General features: G+C 45.8%; 4 protein-coding genes across 4 annotated transcripts; 3 read left to right on the forward strand and 1 right to left on the reverse strand.

Annotated features, from left to right (window-relative positions):
• Nucleotides 1-275: 275 nt before the first annotated feature.
• On the forward strand, nucleotides 276-3,482 carry AFUA_1G00540 (glycoside hydrolase family 3 protein; the record flags this gene model as incomplete). The annotated part of the gene is made up of 6 exons (XM_077803765.1): nucleotides 276-325; nucleotides 521-639; nucleotides 797-2,203; nucleotides 2,234-2,534; nucleotides 2,820-3,258; nucleotides 3,369-3,482. 6 exons carry the CDS (start codon nucleotides 276-278, stop codon nucleotides 3,480-3,482), a joined length of 2,430 nt encoding a protein of 809 aa, XP_077659938.1.
• A 5,752-nt stretch (nucleotides 3,483-9,234) lies between these two features.
• On the forward strand, nucleotides 9,235-11,370 carry AFUA_1G00550 (uncharacterized protein). Its single transcript, XM_744714.2, has 2 exons — nucleotides 9,235-9,367; nucleotides 9,429-11,370. The coding sequence occupies exons 1-2, from the start codon at nucleotides 9,309-9,311 to the stop codon at nucleotides 10,786-10,788; spliced, it is 1,419 nt and encodes a 472-aa protein (XP_749807.1). The 5' UTR covers nucleotides 9,235-9,308; the 3' UTR covers nucleotides 10,789-11,370.
• A 1,287-nt stretch (nucleotides 11,371-12,657) lies between these two features.
• Nucleotides 12,658-14,355, forward strand: AFUA_1G00560 (Pfs domain protein). Its single transcript, XM_744715.3, has 4 exons — nucleotides 12,658-13,777; nucleotides 13,836-14,037; nucleotides 14,089-14,145; nucleotides 14,209-14,355. The coding sequence occupies exons 1-4, from the start codon at nucleotides 12,785-12,787 to the stop codon at nucleotides 14,247-14,249; spliced, it is 1,293 nt and encodes a 430-aa protein (XP_749808.3). The 5' UTR covers nucleotides 12,658-12,784; the 3' UTR covers nucleotides 14,250-14,355.
• A 352-nt stretch (nucleotides 14,356-14,707) lies between these two features.
• Nucleotides 14,708-16,274, reverse strand: AFUA_1G00570 (uncharacterized protein; the record flags this gene model as incomplete). Its single annotated transcript, XM_077803766.1, has 2 exons — nucleotides 14,708-15,219; nucleotides 15,274-16,274. One exon carries the CDS (start codon nucleotides 16,272-16,274, stop codon nucleotides 15,297-15,299), a length of 978 nt encoding a protein of 325 aa, XP_077659939.1. The 3' UTR covers nucleotides 14,708-15,219; nucleotides 15,274-15,296.

Raw genomic sequence — 16,274 nt, forward strand, 5'->3', positions numbered from 1 at the left:
AATGTGAGCTACTACCAAGATAGCTTACCTGACATTACTTAGTACTCACTCACACGAGTACCTTTGGGACCAGCCAGTTAGATTTCAGCATCAGGAGCTTAATTCAATTGCCATATCTGGTTACTCCCAGTTCGGCTTACGTCGACGTTTGCGGTTATCGTGCCACAACACCACGCTCATTTCCATCATCCACAACACTCTGAAATCCTTTGACAGGTCCCCTTACTCTCCACTCCCTTCAGTTTTGCACTTGCATTCCTCAGTCCAGGGCCCTGATGGCCCCAAAAGAGGATACACTGCCCCCTGGCTGGGAGGATCTAGACAGGTAGGAATTTAACGTCTTAGCCACTTGTGTATTGTTTTTCGTCTTCACTGTATTCCATGGTCTGCATTCGGTCCATCAAGCATAATCTATTAAGTTTTTTCTGGATCTTCGGCTTTACTTCTCTGTCCGTACAGTTCGCTTGACGACTGAATAATGGCTGACTCTTTGGTCTTCCCCTTCGCGTCCTGTTTCCAGACAGATGGGGCAGCTCTTCATGATGGGCTTCGATGGGACGTCAGTCAATCCCCAAATTCGCTCTCTTATCGAGAATTACCATCTGGGCTCAGTTCTGTTGACAGCCAAGAACTTAAAATGTATTGTCACATCGATCATTCTCCTCTTCCCTTCAAGCACCTCTTTATTAACCAATTATCAAAGACATTCAACCTTCCCTTTGCTAACAAAACGAATCGCGAGCAGCTGCAGAAGAGGCAACGCAACTGGTGCTTGAGTTACAAACAATCGCCTGAGATGCTGGCCATCCTGTGCCTTTACTTATTGCCTTGGACCAGGAAAATGGCGGTGTGAATAGCCTATATGATGAAATCTACATTCGACAGTTCCCCAGCGCAATGGGAATCGCAGCAACTGGCTCAAAGTCACTGGCTTATAATGTCGCATATGCTACAGCCCAAGAGCTGAAAGCCGTAGGGGTCAACTGGATCCTTGGCCCTGTACTAGACGTTTTAACTAACGTACGAACCCAGCCGCTGGGGGTTCGCACTACCGGCGATGATCCCCAGGAGGTGTCGCAATATGGCGTTGAGTTTATGAAAGGCTACAAAAAAGCAGGATTGGTGACATGTGGCAAACACTTTCCGTCCTATGGTAACCTTGAATTTCTTGGGTCTCAAACAGACATTCCCATCATCACTGAGTCACTGGAGCAGCTCAGCTTAACAGCACTGGTCCCATTCCGCAATGCCATAGTCCACGGTTTAGATTCGATGATGGTGGGAGGTGTCTCAATGTCGTCTGCCGGTGTGAACGTTATGCATGCTTGTTTGAGTGAGCAGGTTGTTAATGACTTGCTGCGGAAAGATTTGAAATTCAATGGTGTGGTGGTTTCTGAGTGCTTGGAGATGGAGGCTCTCACTCATAATATCAGTGTCGGCGGCGGAACAGTGATGGCGAAGAATGCGGGCTGTGATATAATCCTCTTGTGTAGATCCTTTCCGGTGCAACAGGAGGCGATCAATGGTTTGAAGCTCGGGGTGGAGAACAGCATCATTGGTCGGGCTCGCATAGAGCAATCTTTGCGCCGGGTTTTGAAAATGAAGGCGAAATGCACCTCTTGGGACCAAGCCCTGAACCCTCCGGGGCTGCCATCTCTAATGCAGATGCAACCATCTCATACCAGCCTCTCCAAAAGGGCATACAACAACTCTATTTCAGTTGTACGTGATAAGCAGAATTTGCTTCCGCTGTCCAACATCATTGAGCCTAATGAGGAATTGCTACTTTTGACTCCGCTTGTCAAGCCACTGCCCGCATCTGCAGTCTCTCATTCAGTGATGGAGCACATGAATCTTTCTATCGACCTGATTGCTTCAGATAGAACCGCCTCTGTGCTGAGCGGTGAGAGTGTTTTCAAGGAACTAGGTCGTTCTCTCTCACGTCAAAGAAGTGGTCGTGTTCTACATACATCTTACACGGCCAATGGCGTCCGACCAATCCACGAGAATTTAATAGATCGGGCTAATGCCGTCATTGTCGTCACTGCCGATGCAAACAGGAACTTGTACCAGCATGGCTTCACGAAATATGTCTCTCTAATCTGTAGGTCTCAGTTTTCTCCATCGGGCGAGCTGCGAGAGAAGCCTATGATCGTCATCGCCGCTAGTTCCCCATATGATTTTGCCATGGATACGTCCATTGGTACCTATATCTGCACTTAGGATTTCACAGAGACCGCTTTGGAGGCGTTAGTCAAAGTTCTCTACGGAGAATTGACACCAAAAGGCTCATTGCCGGGTTCTATCAGCCGCAGCCAGAAGCTCCATCAAGCGCGGCAGCACTGGCTTGTAGAAAACTGGAATGAAGAGAGAGATGCCCAGTCCTTGGATACTTTACTGGATGCAGTCAGAGCGGATTGCGCACAGGGTCAGTGTTCTGAGCTGCTAGGTGTGATATCCAGCAGCTTTTTATTACGAAGCGAAGAGATTGATAAGGCGCACTTTGTTATACGAAACAGCAGTACGCAGGCTTTGTACGTATTCTGCTCGACTTATTTCTTTAGGTTGACAGGCACAGGTGTTATTAGATCTTTGATTGTTGATCCTGCAAGACGGAAATTATCTATCGGGAACTCACTGCACAACCGCGCAATCCGAACACTTCTTCAGCGAAAGGGAATGAGGAGGTTTCAGCTAGGTTCTCGACTCCCAGGCATATACTTAGGCATTCCGTCTTCGAATCCAGTGGAGCGTAAGAGGTTACGCTAGTGGTTTGCCAACCTTGGCTGGAACACTGCCCTTTCACGGCCAGTTTGCAGTGTGGTGCTGCGGAATCTTCCAACATGGACGCTGCCTGATGGCCTCATACAGGGGTTGAAAAATGCCGACATCTCCTACGATCTTGTTCATGGGTGGGATTACGCGGAGCCTATCCTTGATCACATCAAGACGAATTCTCGACAAGGACTTATTGATATATACAAGATCGCTTTGGGAGGAGCACCAAACTGTGGCATAATACGGGCCACACGGCCGAGCGATGGAGCAATTCTGGGTACCGTGGTGATATACAACGGACGGTCGTCATTGGCAGAGCACGTGCCTGTGCTGAAAGCCACACAACCGTCAAGCAGAGGCATATCGTCTCCAGTAATTTCTCTGTCTGTTGGCGAGTATGCTACGGTGATGCAGGGGCTCGTATTACTGGGCATCAAACAAATTCGGAGACAAGGCGCAGAGGCTGTTGTCATTGACTGCGTAAGTTCAAATCCCCTTTATCCAGCGTTCCAATCATTCCGTTCACTCCCCCAGCTCACGGGTTAGGTTTGCATCTTGATCTGCAGTATGTTAACTCATTATCTTTCCAGGTTAATGGCGACAGCAATTTTGATTACCTGTCTGGAATGGGCTTCAGCATGCTGCATAGCTTTGAGGAAGTGAACTGCGATGCAGCAACCTGGACCATGATGCCAACAATATGAACGAAGTCTTTTCTTTTCGCCTCGCTCGACTACCATAATTCTCTTTGCTATGACTTTGATGATATCCCTGTACTTTATCTTTCTCCTCCTTTTGCTATTGAACGTGTTCTTGTCTGAGTGACCTCAACTGCACAGTCTATCCGCGTTGGAAGTTATTCTCTTTCTGCAAGACCTTAAGGCGGCCGTCTGGCTGATCTCGTACACGACTCGCGGGGACTCTTTTCGTCTTCTTCCATGTCTATATGTATATATTTTCACTTCTTCTGTCGCTTCCCACTATGTTTGCCATTTTATCGCATGTTCCATGGTCTGACAGATTGACCTTGACTTAATGCCAAGGTATTTGATCAGCAGTTGGGGAGCGTGGGTGTATATATCAGCGAAGAGGTTACGGAAGCAACTTCTGAGGAGAGATAGGGAAATGTGTAAGACGCGTCTTCTAGAGGGTCAAAAGAAAAGCCACTGCAGAGCACTAATACGTTTCTTACGCCTTGGAAGGTTCAACGTGAAGTGACTGAAAATGGACGAATTTTCTACACGTTCTAGGATTAGAATGATAATGGTGCTAAGGTCAAAGCCATAAAGTCAGCTCTCGAAGCCACTTTTGTGGGAAGGAGGAGGTGAACACCGTGATTTGGAACATTTCAGTTCCAAATAGATGGTAGAAGGTTGATTCAGAGTGTCCCTGTTGAAGGCTGTATGCTCTTCTCGCTGCCTCGTTTAAGACACCCAGAAAAGCTCCTCCTGAACCAAGTCTAGCAAAGGACCTTGCGATTAGGTTGTGATTACGAGATAGGATGATTTATTATTTGAGCATCGAGGAATCAAATTCACAACCTAAGGGCCGACTTAATTCACTACTTCTTTTCGTCCGTTCAATGGTTTGGAAAGAGACAATCTGTTGTCCTCGAACCCGAGTTAATGAATGAAAATCAAGGCTTTCATGAAGTCGAAGTCCGGTAGACCGAAGTCCCAGCTAAATCCGGCATTCGCTCTCGACGGTTTTGAGACATCCCATCTGAGAGCCGGCATCCCAAGCGGGACTTTCTCTTCGCTAGATTAAGGACGGGAAACAATCAGGGTCTGTAGACGTTTCGGGTATTGCCAATGATAAATAGGATGAGTAGAACGATCATTAAATCATAAGGAATTGGAAAAGGCTGTTTGCGAAGAATCGGGCTCAGACATGATTTTGAGAGTGTACTGGCTGCTTGCGGCCATGCTGTAACGACTTGTTTAACATTTGCGGGGCCCTTGGGATCATTAACAGCAGTCCGCTGTCACACAGGGGCAATGAGAAGTAGGCAGTGAGTCTTGACTGAGATCATAGCATGCCTGGACTGGACTTTTGAAACACAGGGAAGAGGAGAGCACATGAGTGATTTTGACAGACCAGCAGCAGCTCAGTGGGCCATTCCTTCGACTGCCGCTGTTGTTGACGGGAGATGGCAACCAAGCCGCGCTGAGTTCCTTAGCATGAGACTAAAGAAAATCATGCAGATCCTCGGAAAGTTTCACGGTTTCACCTCAGTTCCACTGAGCTAAGAAATCGGCTAAGTAGTACAATAGGCCAGATGGGCATCATGAGACTAGTACCTCGTACCGAGCCTCGTGTAGGCGAAATACCCGCTGTACGGAGTACCATGACTTTCCATCTCCCTCAGTCAATCAATCGTGTACTCCATACGAAGGTTTGTTAGAAAGATAGGAGACATATCTCGACCCAGCCCGAGACTGCCTGATTTTAGATTAATTGGATTACATGTATGATTGGTTTAATAAGCAAGTTGTGCAACCATCCTCTGGCACAAGGTTAGCCTGAATTTGGATAATGCAGACAGTGATGGCTGCAGCTAATGTTATGAAAGGGGGCAATAGGTCAAAGTTTAAATGCCCCTCTTCAGCGAAGGTTCCTAGGCTCGCTGAACTTACTGAACAATTTTGCTTGTGATAGTACCGTTCAGTCACAGGCCACAATCCACTATACGGAGTACTCGGAGACTTGGGACTCGAGACGTTTAACTAGCAGCGAATGGATGACACATTTCAGGCAGGCTTATTCTACGAAGCGACTTGGTTTCCCTTGGAAGACCACCACAATTATTACGTAAACTACCTGATATCGAATCATAGGGATCAGTGTACAATGAGGTAGATAAGAAGAAAGTGGATTGCAGCTGAGCAGCAACTTAGTAAGACTACAGGTTACAGAAAGCCTGTGTGAGGAGGGGTAGGAAGATGAGCAGGCATATATTCTAGAAATTTACTGCAACAGGCAATAATCAACTAGTAATCAGGCTTCCATGGCGGTGTTAATTTGCTTTCTATGTCCACACTGCTGAGGAGTAGTCCATTCAAAATGTCGTGGATCCATGTAAGCTCAGTACTGTGCTCCGTCATGTTGTGATTATGACCATAATTAACCAACGACCGCCTTCGCATCTTACCAACCCCTTTTTTTAAATTTCTTAAAAACTTTAAGGACGGGAATGACCGACAGAGTTGAATGAAGGGCCCTTGGGTTGTGGGCTTGTGGCTAATCCGGCAACGCCGCTTTGTCTGATCTGAGACATACAGCTGAACCTAGCCAATCGAAATGGTAACTGGCTAAAGTCTGATTTTGGCCCCCATGGATCATTCGACCTTAATATATCGAATAATACCTGGAAAATTTAATGCACTGCACTTCTCATCAACGTACGAGTTAATAATAAATAATGGTACAAAATGTGGGATCTCTAGAAAAGAGAGTTATCGTGAAGTACTCCTTGAAGAATCCGTAAGGGGTTGGAAAAAAAAAAAAAAAAAAAAAAAAAAAAAAAAAGGGGGCCTCAGATACTAAAGCTTTCTTGAACCCAAGTGTTAACTGCATTCGTCCTAGATGAATATGGACCCTGGAGGACTGGAAGAGAGCTATAAAGTAGTCCTGGACAGGTGCTCTAGCGAGGCAGGCTGCAATCCTGACTTAAGTGACTAATTCCTGATTTGTAAATTCATAGTGTTAAGCTATCTGTTATGGAGAACTATCTTATCATATGCACTGGCCACTCAGATCTCTGAAGGCAACGTTATGGATCCTTATTGATAACAAATAGGCACAGCGGACCTCAGGCACCATAATTAGGCTTAGTCGTAATAATCAAGCTCGGGCAACAAGTCGAGAAATGGTCTGAGTAGTCTCCCAGACACCTTGAATACAGTGCCTCGCTAGGCGAAAAATTAGAACAACATCCGGTCAGCCTTTGCGTTGTACTGACTCGTCCTTGTTTCCCCGGGTTTGAGAACAGGCCCATTCCTGTTTAGATATAGCGTAATTAGACTCAAGGCCATGTCTCCAAAAGTAGCAGGTCCTTAAAATGCCAAGCTGGGGTAAACTTGCACTAAATTCAATGATTACAGCCATGTTACAAAGCGAGATTTTGGCTGTCAATACATGTCATGCATACGTTAGGTGGTTAATGTTGGTATTAAACGACATGATGCAGCTAAAGGAAGGTAAGGACTGAGTAATCATGTCTGTTTGCAGCGGGATAATCATGGCTGAAGCTTCAGATCCGTTATTCGGGTTTCTCTCTTCATGTGTTAATTGCCTTTCCGATACGGGATAGGACCTTATAATATCATCATCATTCTTATGTCCAAGTCAGTGTCATATTATTTTCCGACATCTACTCCATAACTTCCGCTACTCCAAGGTAATATGGTACGAAATGTATGGTAATGTACGGAGTAGAACCTTTTCCTATGAGGAACGCTGCTATCTTACTGGTGTCCATCTAACATTGCACCAAAATATCTACTGATCAGTTGCACCTAGTTAACTGGCCAGGCACCTTGCAATGGAGTGTGTGTGTGGACTTTGGAACTACCTCACCAATGTTTGATGACTTGGGGGCTGGGGCCCATTTTTGGGGGGGTTTGAGGGGGACTGCTAACAGGTAGAACTTTGGAACGGATCAGTTGCGGACGCTAAGGAAGCCTGGAAGGAGCTAAGGATGAATATTGCCTTATGATCTGGTATCTAAATTTCCTCCATGCAGCGCCCCCTGTTCTAGAAGAAGGTGCTAAGAGTAAGGTTTCTACTCGCTCTCAGCCCATGGCGTAGATAAGATGATAGACATCAGTAATCTGACGCAGAAAGCAAGGTAATGAAAGAAGAGGTGAGAGAAAGAATCTACGCGAAAATTATCTATGATAAGAATCCCTCCCTCTATTCTTCTAATGATTTCAAACAGCGAAAGCAAGAATGGCTGTCTGTACCTACTTCATCCCTAAGAGCCCAGCCAACCAGATGACCTAGATAGAATCCTTAATTAATACCCATCCTCTAATACAGTCAATAATCGAATCACAAAGTGCAGTAGTCTACTCCGTACCTTTCCCAAATGCTCTTCTTCGAGTCTCTACAGTTAATTCCGAATTCAGCCAAGTCAATAATATACCGTCTCCGGTTGTGTCAGGGGTCCTGCTCATCCGTATTGACTAAGGTAGTTACTACTGTGTACACTAGGGTGGCTGCTGGCTAGATGCATTAGGACGTAGCCAGTTTAGTACGGAGTACTTTGTATACTCTGTACAAGTAATACTGGCTACTCTTCTAGCTACTTCTGCAAAGGATCCAATCTCCATCATATCAACTTCTACACCACAAAATAATTATAGTCATATATGTCCTGTGGGCATTCCGATTCCATTATAGCAATTAGGAGCTATACCTTGATACGAACTAGGTTTGCAGTACCTTACCTATGTAGGTACCACAGCTGGCTCAGTAACCTTTAGTATTACGGTAAGTATGAGCCGAGGACAGACGAGGGCCCTGAGGTATCTGGGTCAGATCCACTCATGCTGAATCCGCCAACTAGACCAATGCTTTGTTTTCCAGAGTCCATCATGCACTCTGATGATGAATAAACCTTTATTAACTTGCGAGCTTGTGGTACAGCCTACAGACTGTCTTTCTCCATCCAGACTATAGTAATCTCTACTACTCTATAGAAGAAGTATCTGTCAGGTAGTGTAGCCCGACTTGGGTGAATCAGAAGAGGGAATTGTATCCAAACCACTCCATACTGTCTACTAGTTCGGGAGAAGGATTGGGTTTCCACTCCTCATTCCCCACGCCAGTTTGGTTAGTTTTTCTTGTTTTTCTTGCCTGCTGCATATCATCCCATTTATTTTTCTGGTCCTTTTCTTGTTCGGGCTGCTTTCAACCAGTCCCGTTCAATTCAGATCTCTTAAGGCCTTTTTCGACCTACTCTCTATTGCTCTCTTGCGCTTCCGGATCATTCTTCTCATTGTCTTTTGTGGACTTTCTGTTTTAAGCCTTCGATCGCCTCCACTACCCAAGGCACTAACTACACCACTACTACTATTACCACTGACTGCATCTATCTACTACATATCTACAACTATTTGCAGTAATCTTGCATACTTTACATTGTTATTAACATCATCACCATCATCATCATTATCATTATTATCATTATTACTCGTTACTCGTACAGCTGGATGCAATACCGGTGCAAATGCTTATACTTGAGACTTCTTTTCCGAAACCTCATTTGAAACGGAGCTAAACCATAAATGGCAAGTCTATGGAATATCTATATTCCTTGTATTTGATGATACCGTATAGAACTGTAGCATGAAATAATGACAATACACACGTACGTATGGATTCTGTACGGGTGATCCATGGGTAGCTGGAAGGTTCCATGCAAACTAGCCAAACCGCCAGCTGTGCCTGGCCGATCTGGCAAACTGTCAACAGACACTTTCCTGTTCGTATCCTGTCCTTCTGAAGTGAGGTGCTTACTGCAGATTATGCAGGAGCTGAGTGGCCCAACACAAATGACTCTGCTCATTATTATCATTCTTAGCTTGTCAGCACAGTCGCTCCATTATAAGATAAATTCCCGTTGGAAAGCTGACGAACGATGATAGGCTACTTGGTAGAATCCTATGCCTCGAGGAGGTGCCACTCACGCCTCTCAACAATTATATTGCTTCCCAAGCTGACACTTGGGGACGGTCTCCATCGTATTGTCCCACCCCTGGTGACTTCGGCCGCGAACGTACGGCTTCTGAATATAGCTTTTCTTCCCATGGTGAACGTTCTACGCCACTACCTCAATCCCGGCCTGGTCGATTACGCTTCCTGGACCATGTCGAATCAGACGACGGAGCATCAGATGATGAATATCCGTCTTATATACCGTATGTAATAGAGTGGAGGGTGACTCTCAACAACCGGGTTTTGGCTAAGGATACGGAGCAAGACCTGGATTCAGCACCCAGTTCGTACTGGCAGCAGATTAAACAGAAAGCTAAACGTGTGCTGCGCCAAAAATTAAACCGTAACCGGCGTGTAAAGCCGGATGACACCTCAATCATGGTTTCTGTAAATGACCGCTCACAGCGCGATCTTACGAAACGCTTTGAAAAAACTGATATTGACTGGACAGCTATAAACAGGCAAATCCGCATGTGGCAAGATCTCCTCTGTCTGCCCAAGAAGAAGCTTACGGTCTCTATATCTATTAATTATCGAGAGGACGCCGACTCTTCTTCCAGGAAAACTGACAAAAGAGGAAATTCCTCCGTAACCAACAGAATGCTTCGCGAACGTGATGATCAGATTGACGCGGAAAACTACTCTGGCCAACCCTCAGTCTGGCGAGATGTGTATCAGAAAATGCGATGTCCAGGCCCGCCCTGCCAGCACGAAGGTCAGTACTGTTGGCAGGATCCAATAGGGAAAAAGCATTACAGACTCAGGACATATCATCTGAAATCCATCATCAAATATGTGGAGCAAGGCGGTATCCTAGACACTCATGATGATGTTCCTGACAACGTGCGCAAACAGCTGTATGATGAAGAACATCAGCGGCTCTCGAAAGAAAATAAACCCGCCAACAACCTCGCTACCGGATCAACGCTCCCACCAATAAACATTAATGTCCTTCCAACGCAGTCATCCCAACCTGTGATATCTTCATCCTGGGGAACTGAAGCGACTTCAATATCTGACCAGGCTGATTACCCTGATATTCCCGGACCTCTTGAGGCGGTGGTGGAAGAATATGCCAATTGGCATCTATCACGGGTGAACAGTGACAGCTATAAGGAAAATATTAAAAAAGCGCGTGATATAGCGTTGGAGAACTGTCTTGACCTTGGACAAATCCGCACGGAAAACCCAGAGTTCTTCGTTAAGCAGGGTGTAAAAATTGGTGTTGCACGGCGATTCGTCAGCCACACTAAACTCTGGCTCGAGGAGAGGGAGAAAGGTCCTGGTTAAAGATTACAAGAGATGTGAGGTTATCTTATTGCTCCACCAGGTCATCGATTTCATAGCACAATACACTCAGTTATGCTGCCGAACTTTGGGAGATGAAAAGTATTGAACGGCTTGTCTGCATGCCCGTTGCACACATTGTAATTTCTTCGCATCCATTCAACCAGGTGACTAGCCCCTCCAGAAGGAGCAGGTAGACTAAAAATTTCTGCCTCAGGCTTCTTTCACCGTACCATCCATCTCTCTTTCGTTAATCCTAGCAATGAATTGCCGTAATATCGGTTTGTTCCGCCCGCTAGGTCCACCGAATATCTCCAAGCTCTGAGCATCTGTCATTGGCTGTCCGCTCCGTTTTTGCTCAGCCCATAGGTGCAGCATCCGGTCTAACTCTCTCCATGCATGACCGTCCGAGCCACATGCCCCAGTTATAGTCAAGGGCGGCCCAAACGAAGTTCCCAAGTCTTTTTTGACAACTGCCCAGTACGTCACCCAATCGTCTGTTTCAACATCAAGGTCATAGTCGCCTTTGCCCCAGATGGTTTCGCAACTGGCGAGGATACGTTGGAACTGCGTGGAGGACATGGGCAGAGCTTTATTTCAGGCTTGTTGAGGCAAGAGGTGTAATCAGTGATGGTAAGCTAAGTTAGAAATAGTTGATAATAACTGTTATCAATAGCCGGATTAGAGTGGTGGCGCGGGCACGAAATGGTGGAGTATATCCTACCTAAAGATGATTCTGCACTTGGTAGATTTAAAAGAGGGTGTGGTGATCAAGTGGGCCTCTTGTGGAGGACGTCCCACAGGAGCTACTGGGGCTCCTGGATATCGATCCGACTCTCGACCCAAAGATGTGATTTGAATCACGTGATGTTGACGTGGACAATCTCATTGAACTTCACGAACGGTGCTGCCTTTGGGTGACCAATTTCGACTACAGCCAGGTTCTTCACCCCCACAAAAACAAAGCTTATTTCCAAACCCTAATGCCAAGGCACTAAAAGACAAAGCTATTTATGGATAGATATATGCTATCAACTCTCGTAATGTATACTGTACCAGGTACGTATCAGTATCAATCTATACTTAGGAAACACAGTCAGTGGAACGTGCCAAGAAACTGAAGCGGAACAGAGTCCCAAATGGTAGGTGACTAAGCATATTATAAATGTGACCCACCCAGATCATTGGCTAGAACAACATTATGCAAGATCGTGCAGGCTTCATAATGACCTAGAGTCAGCATAATATCACCGAGCATGTGACACCTTAGGTCCAGTCGAAAGACCTGTTAGATAAGCGAAAGAGGTGTCTGCGAATGGTGATCATATGGAAGTACGTGCATTAGGTATGTATCAAGGGATCAATGAACTTAAGATGTATATCACCCGTAAATTTCCGACTTAAAGGTTTTCTCTCACGCCATATACGAATTAAAGAGGAAAGTTCAAGACCAACCGCAAACCTTGGACGGTCACGAAGGTATGATTTCTCTGTGATCGAAGCTCTTTCTAAACAACCCACGGCAAATCTACGATATAGCCTGGAGAGATTTTGGTCCTTTCCAAACAGTCAACTTGCAAACCAAGTTCCAAACTGACTTTTACCTTGGCCAGAGAATCTTGTTTCGACCCCTGAGATCCTATGTTGAGACACTGCTTCTTTTGTAGGAATTCGCCGATTTTATAAAACCATAATTATTCCCCCTCTTTTGTTGTGCCAGCTGGAATAAGAAGCAACTTCATAGCATCCAACAACCCTGTCATTCTCTCTGAAGACTATTGGTACATTAGTAGTCGTAAGCGCTACTATGCAAGGCTGGAGTCAGCCTCACGTCTTTCCCTCCTCCGCCCCCTCCCTCAGGGGCCCCCTCTCCGCCTCTGCACCGTTATATAACTTTCATCCTCCATTCCTCAAGTTATTATGATAACTTCTGGTTCTCATATATCTTTTTGTTGTTGTTGGCCTCGTCACCCCTGCTCAGGCCTATATCTCGTACACTATGGCGGGTAAGACCTGTCTTTCACATGATGATTATACAGTTGGATGGATCTGCGCCTTACCACTGGAAATGGCCGCTGCAACAGTTATGCTCGATGAGAAGCACGAGAAATTACGCAGGCAACCGAATGACCACAACGAGTATGTTCTTGGACATATTGGGGAACATAATATTGTGGTTGCATGCCTGCCTAGCGGCGAATATGGAATTACATCTGCTACTACGGTAGCTATGCAGTTGCTGTCTAGTTTCCACTCAATTCACTTTGGTCTTATGGTCGGAATTGGAGGAGGGGTCCCGAAGGAGGATAAGGATATCCGACTTGGTGATATCGTGGTCAGTGAGCCAACTTATACTCATGGGGGAGTAGTGCAATACAATTACGGCAAAGCATTGAGTGGCGGCGAATTTCGACGGACAGGCATGCTCAACCGTCCGCCTCAGAGTCTCTTGACGGCGCTTTCTAAACTACAAGCGACTCATTACACAAAACCAAGCCAAGTGATTAATTTTCTTGCTGAGATTGAGCAGAAACTACCAACAGAACAAGCTGCAAACTTTGCTCGTCCTACACAGACAGATCAGCTATTCCTTGATAACTATGAGCATACCAACACCCACACTCAAACTTGCAATGGCTGTGATACAACCCAAACCATACGGCGTCAGTGTCGGAGCCACAATAATCCTTTTATCCACTATGGATTAATTGCATCGGCAAATCAAGTGGTGAAAGACAGTCAACTACGGGATAAGCTTGGTCGCGATTTGGGTGTTCTCTGCGTGGAGATGGAAGCGGCCGGACTCATGAACAACTACCCATGTCTCGTAATACGTGGAATTTGTGATTATGCAGACTCACACAAAAATAAGGAGTGGCAGGGATACGCCGCGGCAGTGGCAGCAGCATATGCGAAAGAATTGCTACTCACAGTGTCTGCGGATCAGACCAGAAACACAAGAGCTATAACGAATGTGCCATCTTCGCCCACAGTAAGCGGCCACAGTCTCATCATAATATATGTCGATCTTATCTAACAGTGTCCTTAAGTCACAGGACATCCATGGCGTTGGCTACCACCCTATAGGCTGGACGACTAACGGCCATGGAGGCTTTTCTAGTAGCAGCGCCGTATCAGATTACAGTGAACAGCAATGGAAAAATGTTATCCGAGCTCGAAAGTGGAATGATGAGTGTTTCAATTGTGGCCATGATCATTTGGAAGATACGTGTTGGGTTAAATGTGGAAGGTGTAAGAGACCCTGGTCTCCCCCCTGTTGAGACATTGATTCATACTACATAGGTGGGATGAGAAATCACACTCAGCGAGACTGTCGGATGCCCTTGAGATGCTTTAAATGTCTGTTTTTCCAGTAAAAATAAACCCTGTGAGAGTTTTGCTAACAAGAAGATCTCAATTCAGGTGGTGGTCAGAACCATATGGCACGTTATTGTGAAGCCTAGACTTCTCGTGGAAGTGGTACTGTATACATGTTTTATGCTGCTACTTTATCTGGCTTTGTTTCTGTAGGGGTGAATGAGGTTTCGACCCCGACTGTACAAGACATTTCTCTACTGGAGCATAGCGCGGACTTTCTGTTTCCCCGTTCAAGTCATCGCAGGGCACGAACAGGGCGATCCAGTGCGGGGTTACAGTAGATAGCGTCTGAGCGTCCGAGTTATAACAACCCCTATTCACATCAACTCAGCTCAGCGGGGCGCAAAAATACGCAAATCAGCAAACAAACAATTAACTTATTATCAAGTCTGATTATTTAAGTCAATAAATAGAATGAAATCTCTGCCGTTCATCATTTCAGTGGAACCTTAATTTGTGTCTCAAAGGTACCATGAGCATTCCCAGCCTTCAATCTCCAGGCTAACAATGAGGCAGATGTGTGATTATATAGTGACCACTTGCCCTCGATGCAATAACATTATCAGAACCGAGCGAATCGATACCTGCCGTAATATCATCCATACAGCCTCTGACTTAGCGGCGATTGCCTTCCTGTAAAATCCCCCTTAGAAAGATGGATGGTACGGGTGCGATGTCGGATTTATGAATAGTCCGTCCGTGAGCCAGTTCCGACTGGCAAGTGTCAGGAACTTTGTTATTCCGGAGGGTGATTGCCTAGCGTTGTGCTTCAGACGGTGGCTAGTAGTCACGTGCAACCAATGTGGAAGAATATAAGGCACAGCATTCTAGACCTTTAGCTGACCTCCATCAGTTGCGTTTGTTATTAAACTCAGCAGCGCCTAGATAGAGGATATCCTTTAATTTGGAGAAATGGTGTATGGAAGAAGATTGTCCTGGGAATTTGGGACGCATAGTTAATTTCGACTCGATGCCTGCTTAGATACATTCACTATCCATGATGTACTTTATTCAGCCCTTTTCCAATTCCTCATCGGAAGCAGACAGACTTCAACTCTATCATGATAGGTTTGTTAAAATAAGTCACTTGTGGACAGATGCGTAACTTACCGATCTACGGTACGTATCCCATGCTAAATCTCTTCGATTGTCAGACCAGCATTCTGGAAATGTCCTTTTGCACTCTGTTTCCTCGCACCCACGGTTTCAATGCACCATTCAAGGAAAGAATCAAAGCCTTGGTCGGGGTTATCTTCGTAGACTTGCCAATGCCGTCTTACAAAGGCTTTCAGTTCGGAGAAGAGCTCCTCAATTAGATTCAAATCAGGCGAATACGGGGGCAAATATACCAGCTGTACCCCTGCTCCTGCGCACATTTGCTCTAATCTCTCAGAGTGATGGAAGGAGGCATTATCCATAACGAGAACAGATTTTGGCTCCGGCCATCTCCCGCAATGATGAAGCAGCTCCTCTATAAAATCTTCGAAGACAGACGCATCGGTGGAGCCTTGAAAAACACGGGACAGGACGATCCCATCTTGGGCGTAGGCTGGGAGGATTTGATACCGCTGGTCACGATGAAATTTGGCGACTTGAGTTAGGGCGATACCAAGAGGAGACCAGCCAGTTCTTCTGAATCCTATCCTCTTGTCACACCCAGATTCATCCACATACACAAGATGGTATGAGCAAAAGTCTGATATAAAATGGAAGTACGTGTCACGTAGATCTGCGTTTCGCTCTCTTGCTTTGTATTTAGCAGCTTTTTTGGACCAACCTTCACGCCTAAGAGCACGACCAATGCTGCATGTGGTTACATGCACCTGAAACTCGTCCCATAAAAAAATCGCCATCTCATCAAGGTATAAATGGGGCTTCTCGAGTAGGTGATCGCAGAGGGCTTTAATCATAACCGGTGTGAGTTTTCGTGGGCGTCCGCCCTTATTTGGGGGTGCCTTCACATTTCCAAACAGCTTCATGTTGGTGACATGCCTAGTGATAGTACTTGGATGGCAGCCAGCCGCATTGGCAATCTGCGAGTGAGTAAGTTCATTGCTCAAAATCATGTCACGGATAAACTCCAGGGTCGATGGAGCTAGATTGGGAGCCAT

The sequence above is a fragment of the Aspergillus fumigatus genome, chromosome 1 (assembly GCF_000002655.1).
Source record: "Aspergillus fumigatus Af293 chromosome 1, whole genome shotgun sequence".
Taxonomy (NCBI): Eukaryota; Fungi; Ascomycota; class Eurotiomycetes; order Eurotiales; family Aspergillaceae; genus Aspergillus; species Aspergillus fumigatus.

Bases quoted from the DNA above. Each gene is read 5' to 3' on its own strand.
- AFUA_1G00550 (XM_744714.2), top strand. From the start codon at position 9,309: ATGCAGGAGCTGAGTGGCCCAACACAAATGACTCTGCTCATTATTATC. The intron at 9,368-9,428 runs GTCAGCACAGTC...GAACGATGATAG, and splicing joins ATTATTATCATTCTTAGCTT to GCTACTTGGTAGAATCCTAT.
- AFUA_1G00560 (XM_744715.3), top strand. From the start codon at position 12,785: ATGGCGGGTAAGACCTGTCTTTCACATGATGATTATACAGTTGGATGG. The intron at 14,038-14,088 runs GTAAGAGACCCT...CATACTACATAG, and splicing joins TTGGGTTAAATGTGGAAGGT to GTGGGATGAGAAATCACACT. The intron at 14,146-14,208 runs GTCTGTTTTTCC...ATCTCAATTCAG, and splicing joins GCCCTTGAGATGCTTTAAAT to GTGGTGGTCAGAACCATATG.